The 9,284-nt window shown below is 52.6% G+C and overlaps 1 protein-coding gene across 1 annotated transcript; it reads right to left on the reverse strand.

The window, feature by feature from the left end:
• Positions 1-1,066: 1,066 nt before the first annotated feature.
• LOC107110344 (uncharacterized protein K02A2.6-like) lies at positions 1,067-3,561 on the reverse strand (the record flags this gene model as incomplete). Its single annotated transcript, XM_015411123.1, is given in 3 exon segments — positions 1,067-1,587; positions 1,590-3,072; positions 3,331-3,561. Coding segments are annotated over 3 exon segments (2,235 nt in total), but the record flags the coding sequence as incomplete, so codon positions are not given.
• Between the last annotated feature and the right edge of the window lie 5,723 nt (positions 3,562-9,284).

Genomic DNA, 9,284 nt, shown 5'->3' on the forward strand with positions numbered 1-9,284 from the left:
GTGGACTCGGCTCAGGGCTAGATTCCGTCAGTGGCACTTCGGTTGGCTCTGGGACCTCAGAGCCAGGAACACTTCCATCCGTTACACTTAGTTCGAGAGGAGGGGTCTGCCCAGCCTCTGGAACAGTGCTGATGCCCTCAGGCCCGTCAGCACTCGCCTCCAGGGGAGGTCTCGGAAGGTCCTCGGGGTCTATTGACTCAGTTGGCAACGCGTTGGGTCGGTCAGTCGCCCACCGTTGCCTCAACTGGTCTATGTGCCTACGCCACTTGCGACCATCAGCAAGTCGTACCACATACATTCTGGACCCAACAGTTTCAACAATAGTGGCTGGGAGCCACAAGTGACCACTGGCATAATTTCTCGCATACACCTTGTCATCTTTCTCATATATGCGTACCTTCGTTTGTTCACTCTGCTGTGGTGGTTTAAGGTCATTCAGGTCCGGGTGCAACCTATCTAATAGGGTTGCCAGCCTCCGGCCCATCAGCATTTCGGCCGGACTGCGGCCAGTTGCTGAACAAGGGGTAACATGCTGTCTGAGCAAGAACGAAGCTAGCTTTACCCCCCAGTCACCATAAACCAATTTACTCAGTGCTTCTTTGGTGGTTCTTACCATTCTTTCCGCCTGGCCATTCGAAGCCGGGTGGAATGGGGCCGATGTAATCTGCCTGATTCCGTTATCAGCCAGAAATTTTTCAAACTCCATAGATGTAAATTGCGTCCCGTTATCACTGACCAATACATCGGGTATACCATGGGTCGCAAACAGGCGCCGCAGCACATTGATGACAGACCCGGAAGTGGTGGAATGCATGTGCGCAACCTCCAACCATTTCGTATACGCATCAACAATAATAAGGAACATTTGTCCCTGAACTGGCCCCGCAAAATCTAGGTGGAGCCTCGACCAAGGTTTTCCCGCCGACTCCCAACGCTGCGGAGTGGCGGTTGACGGCTCAGGCCTAGCCTGCTGACAGGGCTCACACACTCTGACCCAATCCTCGATTTCCGCATCAAGCCCGGGCCACCACACATAACCACGGGCCAGTGCCTTCATGTGGACCATGCCTGGATGGCCCTCATGGAGTGATTTCAGCACTTTTTGTCTGAGGCAGTGAGGCACCACCACCCGGTTTCCCCACAGTAAACAGCCCTTAGACACAGACAGCTCGTTTTGGCGCGCTTTGTACATGCGAAATTCCGGCTCCATAGCACCCATCGGCCACCCCCTCCAAACCCAGTTAAGAACTCTCGCAATTACACTGTCCTTAGCCGACGCAGCGGCAATGTCCTTGGAGGTGATGGGTGCTTGCGGCAGTTCTTCGATGGCCAACACAGAGGCCGTTGGCGCAGGGTCCAAATCTCGGCCGGGCAGCGGGCAACGACTTAATGCGTCCGCATGTCCGATGGCCTTGCCCGGCCGGTGCTCCAGGTCATAGTCATAGGCCGACAAAAACAAGGCCCAACGGAGCATTCTGGCAGACATTATATTTGGAAGTTGCCGGTCCGGGGCAAAGATTCCAAGCAGCGGCTTGTGGTCCGTCACAAGTAGGAAATGTCTGCCATACAAGAAATCGTGAAATTTTTAACTGCTGATACCAGCGCCAGTCCCTCTTTGTCTATTTGAGCATAGTTCTTCTCAGCTTCAGATAGCGACCTTGAGTAAAACGCGACGGGGGCCTCCCGTCCGTCTTCCAGTACATGACTCAATACCGCCCCCACCCCATAAGGAGAGGCATCTGCGGCCAAGACCAACAATTTCTGGTCATCGTAATGGGTCAACACTGCATTTGATGACAACAATGATTTCACCCCTTCAAACGCCTTTTTTTGTTCAGCACCCCACCGCCATTTTGCGTCCTTGTGAAGGAGCGCATGTAAAGGTGCCGCCACGGACGCCTTGTGGGGGAGAAAGGCGTGATAAAAATTGAGCAGCCCGAGGAAGGCTTGCAGCTCTTTTTTATTCATGGGGCAAGGGGCATTTTTGATAGCTCTCACCTTCTCGTCTGTGGGGTGTACGCCATTTTGGTCCACTCTGAACCCCAGGAATTCCACGCTATCCACCCCTATCAAACATTTGGATTGTTTTACTTTCAATCCGGCCTTACGGAAACGCTTGAGCACTTCTCTGACCCTGTGCATAAGTTCCTCATCGGATCTCCCAGCAATGAGAACGTCATTAAAATAAGGGACTGTCCCTGGTACCCCCCTCAACAGCCCTTCCATGAGGCCCTGAAAAATCCCTGGGGCCACGTTCACACCAAATTGGAGCCTGTTTACTTTGAACGCCCCCCTGTGTGTTACAATGGTCTGTGCCTCAGCAGCTTCCTTGGTCACGGGGAGCTGCTGGTAAGCCTGGGCCAAGTCGAACTTCGCAAAAACTTCCCCCCCCCCCAACGATGCCAAGACATGGCTAATTACCGGTACTGGGTACGAGTGCTGCTGCAATGCCCGATTTATGGTGCATTTGTAGTCAGCACAGATGCGTACTGACCCGTCCGGCTTAACAGGGGTCACAATGGGGGTCTCCCACCGACTGAAGGGAACTGGCTCTAACACGCCCTGCTCGATGAGCTTGTCCAGCTCTGCTTCAATTCTGGGCTTAAGAGGAATAGGAACCTTCCTATACTTGAGGCGAACTGGCCTCACGGCAGGATCAAGTTCAAACGCTACTGGGGGTCCCGTATATTTTCCCAGGCCACCCCCAAACACATCAGTAAATTCCTTATACAGTACAGCCCATTTATTCTTCGTTACACTATTAATGCCAGAAATAGCAATTCCCAACGGTTCAAACCAGTCAAGCCCCAGCAAATTCACTCTGTTCCCCTCAGCCACCAACAATGAAAGGGTCGCCCGCTTCCCCTTAAACTCAACTTCAAACGTATCCCTCCCTGCCAGAGGTATACGCTTGCCCTGGAAGTCGGACACTTGTGTGTCTGCTGGCTTCAGCCGGCGACGACTCCTGGTGGGGAACAACTGCTGCCACGACTTGGACGAAATCACGGTCACCGACGATCCCGAGTCGACCTCCACACCGCACGGAACGCCGTCTAGATGGACCGTCACGTTGATCTTGCCTGTGCCTCCGATTCGTTGGACCGAAGGTGCGCTTGATCGTACGACCTGGCAGCTGGTTTCATGCTGTGCGGCTCGGGAACGTTGCTACCTGGGCTTGTTTGAGGGCGTTGAAACTTTTGGCGCTCTGCAAGCACGAGCGATGTGGCCCCGCCTTCCGCATGCTCTGCAGTCGACGTCCTTGGTCCAGCAGCTTTCTCTGGAGTGCTTGCCGCCACAGCCGGTGCAAGGAGGAGTGGGCGAAGTCCTCACTTGGGTCCACTGGTTCGTAGGCCCTTTCACAGCGCAGACGTCTTCAGCCGCGCCCTCACGCTCTCCTTCGGACCCCTGGTGGTGAACGCGAAGCTCTGTTGCAGCCAGACGCTGACGCACCTCACGGGTCGATTTGTCCGCTGTCTCCGCTGCGATGGCTTCATTGTAGGCGTCGGCCCAGGTCAATTTCGCCTTTGCGAACAGGCGCTGCTGAAGCCGCTCGTCCCGCATGCCACACACCAGCCTGTCTCGCAGGGCCTCCTCTACGTCGGCGAAGTTACACGGTCTGGCCGCTTTACGTAGAGCCGCTACAAAATCGGACACCGTCTCGTTGGGCGCTTGGTTCCTCTTGAAGAACGCGTGCCGGCTAGCGATCTCCGACGGTTGCGGGGAGAAGTGTGCCTTCAACTTCTCCGTCAGCTCTTTGAACGGCACTGTTCCGATGTCCGCTGGTGCCACCAGAGACCTGGCGACATCGAACACGCTCTTGCCACAAGAGCTCAGGAGGGTGGCTCGCTTCTTCTCCTCCGTGGTGATGTCGTTCGCTTCGAGGTGGAACCCGAACCTCAGCAGGTAGGCGTCCCAGTCCTCGGTCGCTGGTTCGAATGCCTCGAACTTCGGGCTATTGGCCATAGCTGCGATCGCTGCCACCGGTGCTGGTGGTGCCTGTCGCTGCTCTGCCACGGCGAGCTGCTGCTCTTGGTTGTCCGTCGTTGGGTCGGGACCAGCGGGGCTGCCTACCCGCTCCTGGATCCCATCCTCGTCGCCAATTGTTAAGTCCGTGCTTAACAATAATAGGCAGAGAGTGATTCAGCAAAACTCAAGTTTATTCAGCTCTTCAATCGACTTCTTCTGACACGGTACAACTCCTCATAGCCCGAACAGCTTGTCCATTTCAGCTGCTCGGTATTTAAACACTCCGGGCTAATGTAGCCACACCTACTGTACATTAAACCAACCTATCAGGTTGTGTGCATGAACGACCAATCATAAGCGGTCCCGCTTACAAACATTCAAATCTGATTGGCCACAATACTTTTCGGCGCGAATCCCTGCCGAAGCTTGAAGCTTTGCATGGCTTCTCTATGGGAGGATTCACATACCTCCTAATGCATTCAGGGCAGCATCTGAATACATTACAAATCCCTCCCCCCTAAGCAAAAACAACTACGAACAATCATAATCACTTAGGTAGGAAGGTGCTCTTCTCGTTCTCTGAGACCTCCTAGGTGGACTAGGCTCAGGGCACATCTCCGTCAGTGGCACTTCGTTCGACTCTGGGACCGCAGAGTCAGGAACACTTCCATCCGTTACGTTCGGTTCGAGAGTAGGGGTCTGCCCTGCCTCTGGAACAGTGCTGATGCCCTCAGGCCCGTCAGCACTCGCCGCCAGGGGAGGTCTCGGAAGGTCCTCGGGGTCTATTGACTCAGTTGGCAACGCGTTGGGTCGGTCAGTCGCCCACCGTTGCCTCAACTGGTCTATGTGCCTACGCCACTTGCGACCATCAGCAAGTCGTACCACATACATTCTGGACCCAACAGTTTCAACAATAGTGGCTGGGAGCCACAAGTGACCACTGGCATAATTTCTCGCATACACCTTGTCATCTTTCTCATATATGCGTACCTTCGTTTGTTCACTCTGCTGTGGTGGTTTAAGGTACTTCAGGTCCGGGTGCAACCTATCTAATAGGGTTGCCAGCCTCCGGCCCATCAGCATTTCGGCCGGACTGCGGCCAGTTGCTGAACAAGGGGTAACATGCTGTCTGAGCAAGAACGAAGCTAGCTTTACCCCCCAGTCACCATAAACCAATTTACTCAGTGCTTCTTTGGTGGTTCTTACCATTCTTTCCGCCTGGCCATTCGAAGCCGGGTGGAATGGGGCCGATGTAATCTGCCTGATTCCGTTATCAGCCAGAAATTTTTCAAACTCCATAGATGTAAATTGCGTCCCGTTATCACTGACCAATACATCGGGTATACCATGGGTCGCAAACAGGCGCCGCAGCACATTGATGACAGACCCGGAAGTGGTGGAATGCATGTGCGCAACCTCCAACCATTTCGTATACGCATCAACAATAATAAGGAACATTTGTCCCTGAACTGGCCCCGCAAAATCTAGGTGGAGCCTCGACCAAGGTTTTCCCGCCGACTCCCAACGCTGCGGAGTGGCGGTTGACGGCTCAGGCCTAGCCTGCTGACAGGGCTCACACACTCTGACCCAATCCTCGATTTCCGCATCAAGCCCGGGCCACCACACATAACCACGGGCCAGTGCCTTCATGTGGACCCTCCTCCGTAGTGATGTCGTTCGCTTCAAGGTGGAACCCGAACCTCAGCAGGTAGGCGTCCCAGTCCTCGGTCGCTGGTTCGAATGCCTCGAACTTCGGGCTATTGGCCATAGCTGCGATCGCTGCCACCGGTGCTTGTGGTGCCTGTCGCTGCTCTGCCACGGCGAGCTGCTGCTCTTGGTTGTCCGTCGTTGGGTCGGGACCAGCGGGGCTGCCTACCCGCTCCTGGATCCCACCTTCGTCGCCAATTGTTAAGTCCGTACTTAACAAAATAGTCAGAGAGTGATTTCAGAAAACTCAGGTTTATTCAGCTCTTCAATCGACTTCTTCTGACACGGTACAACTCCTCATAGCCCGAACAGCTTGTCCATTTCGCTGCTCGGTATTTAAACATTCCGGGCTAATGTAGCCACACCTACTGTACATTAAACCAACCTATCAGGTTGTGTGCATGAACGACCAATCATAAGCGGTCCCGCTTACATACATTCAAATCTGATTGGCCACAATACTTTTCGGCGCGAATCCCTGCCGAAGCTTGAAGCTTTGCATGGCTTCTCTATGGGAGGATTTACATACCTCCTAATGCATTCAGGGCAGCATCTGAATACATTACACTCTGCATAGCCAATCAGATGTCCAGTGGCCAATAAGAAGCTTTGCTAGGGTCTGACTGGTCTTAGGGCCCAACGGGTCCTGTTAACTTTCTAAAAACAATTGGCAAATGCCAGGAAAGATGTCTTAGGCACCATGGCAGCCACAGACGCCCTGTTGGGGGCCCCTGCCATAGAGTTTCAGTTGAACCTAGAGGGTCATTTTGCATGTCCCCATATCCTCAAGCCTCCCTCTGGTTGCCAGCAGTTGGCTGGCAACCCTATAGCAGTGATTAATAGGTGGGCAAATGTGGATTTCTTGCATTGCCACCATTCCGTTTGTTTTCGGAATGAACGGAACGGCATATGATGCGGTCTTTATTATTTATGTTGACTGTTAACACTGAAATGAATGTTTCCATTAGGCACCATGAAATTAAGCTCTTTAAAATGTTCAATTTATGAGCATTCCATTAAACCGCATAGAGAACGGCAGAGGCTAAGCATTGTGACAGGGGTTAATCCATTTTTGCGCATTAGCGACATGTGAATGAGTGGTTAGCAGAAAGCATAAATTCGGCTTGCTTTGTTTGCAGAAGCAAAACTGTTTGCAGTCGCTTTGAGCGAGTCAGATGGTTCTTGGTGGCAATTAGCATAGAGATGTGATATTGTCCTGGAATGGGATGTCTAACTTGCTTACACTTCCTGAAAGCAGCACTTGAATCTGCCTTTTGGAAATTTTAAAATTATTATTTGTGTATTGCCCTACAAAATGAAATAAGACAGGGAATAGAGGTACAGAGAGATGTGCCTGACATCACCACGGGGTGCAACTCAATGGAACTAAATAGCAGCAGTCTTCTGCCCCCAGCTCCTATTTCTCACTGCCACTCAGTGCAGCAGGAGGACCAAAAAGCCATCAGGCCCCTTCCCTTAAATAATGTCATGCCTCTCTAGAAATCTGCAGAAGCTGTATTGTAAAGCCATAGAGTTTTTGGTGATTCCTAGAGAGGACTGATGTCACTTCCCGGTTTCCCAGATGTGATGTCACACCATTGCCGCCGGCTTAGGGTTGCTAGGTCCCTTCAACTTGCTGGTGGGGGGATCTGGGGAGTGTTCCGGGAGTGAGAGGGGACGTACTTTTCCCTCATAGGCAGGCCAGTCAGACCTCACTGCAGAGAGCCAATTTGGTGTAGTGGCTAAGTGCGCAGACTCTAATCTGGGAGAACCGGGTTTGATTCTCCACTCCTCCACTCGCAGCTGCTGGATGACCTTCGCAAGCTATAGTTCTGATAAGAGCTGTTCTTGAAAAAGAGCAGTTTCTGTCAGAGCTCTCTCGGCCCCACCTACCTCACAGGGTGTCTGTTATGGGGAGGGGAAGGGAATGGAGTCTGTAAGCCACTTTAAGACTCCGAGTGAAGGGCAGGATATCAATCCAATCTCTTCTCTTCTTCATGGTTACCCTGGCTCTGCCCCACCCACCAGCAGCTTTGCTGCTGCTCCCTTCTTCCACTTAAAGTCCTGATGACACTGATGACCATGGAGCCTTCCTTATGGGGGGAGTTAAGCATTAGATGAGTGCGGGCACGCAAAGAAGTGTAATCCTAAACAGAGAGAGGAAGGCTACAGAGAAGTGTGATATCAGAGTGTTGGGGACATCACTGTCCCTTGCCGGTCAGCTGGCCAGTGGCAGGGAGAAGCCCCCCAAACCAGGGTATTACTTGCCTGGACCTGGGGAATGGCCACCCTACACTGGCATCCTCCGTGCCCAACTGGTTGCCAGGCTGCCCTGCCCTTCTTCAAACTTGGATGCTGACAGGGCTCTTTTTGTAGAAAAAGCCCAGCAGGAATTCATTAGCGTAATAGGCCACACCCAACAGCAAAGCTCATTAGCATAAAGGGCCACACCCCTGACAGCACCACTCATTAGTACATTAGGCCACACCCCCATGTTACCAGAAGTGTGGTCATCCAGCCACACCCACATTTCCCTTCTTATTCTGTTTACCTTGTTTGTTGTCAAAACCCATGGCTTTTTTTGTAGCAGGAACTCCTTTGCATGTTAGGCCATACACCCCTAATGTAGCCAATCCTGATGAGTTCCTGCTATTGGGTGTGGCCTATTATGCTAATGAGTTCCTGCTGGGCGTGGCCAACTTGGGAGCCAGCCGGAACTCCGTTCCTGTGCGTTCCTGCCCAAAAATAGCCCTGGATGCTGATAAATATTTGATTTGATTTGACTGCATCAAAACACTTCCATGTCCTTTACCTCACACAGCGGACAAGGACTGTAAACCTGCACTGTGTACATGCCTTGAGCAAGGTGCCCTAGCAACTGGCAGGAGGATGGGGGGGTACACAGTGTTGCAGAAGAAAATTTTGAAAAGTGCAGTGTTGTGTACTTATTCTTTTATAGGGACATCAGGTAGCTAATCCCCCTCCCAGGCAAGTGAAGCGGTCTGCCATTGCCTTCCTCTGCAGAATCTTCCTTGGTGGTCTCCCATCCAAGTACCAAACCCACTTAGCTTCCAAGATTTGATGAGATCCGGCTATACCAGGCCACCTTCCCTCTCAGTAGCTCCCATAGCAGAGAGGTAATTACGGCTGCCAACTTGGGCTTGGGAAATTCCAGGAGATTTGGGGGTGGTGCCCGGGAAGGATGAGGTTTGGAGAGGGGAGACCACCACAGGACACAATGCCGTAAACTCCAACCACCAAAAGTTCCATTGCCTTTAAGGGAACTGATCACTGTTGTTTGGGGATCAGCTGTAATTCTGGGAAATCTCCAGGCCCCACCTGAAGGTTGGCAACCCTAGCCTTGAGAGCCAGTTTGGTGTAGTGGTTAAGTGTGCGGACTCTAATCTGGGAGAACCGGGTTTGATTCCCCACTCCTCCACGTGCACCTGCTGATGTGACCTTGGGGTCAGTCACAAGCTCTGGCACAGCTGTCCTTGAAAAAGAGCAGTTTGTGTCAGAGCTCTCTCAGCCCCACCCACCTCACAGGGTGTCTGTTGTGGGGAGGGGAAGGGAAAGGAGTTTGTAAGCTGCTCTGAGACTCCAAGTGAAGG

The sequence above is a fragment of the Gekko japonicus genome, unplaced genomic scaffold, assembly GCF_001447785.1.
Source record: "Gekko japonicus isolate JY-2015 unplaced genomic scaffold, Gekko_japonicus_V1.1 scaffold741, whole genome shotgun sequence".
Classification (NCBI taxonomy): domain Eukaryota; kingdom Metazoa; phylum Chordata; class Lepidosauria; order Squamata; family Gekkonidae; genus Gekko; species Gekko japonicus.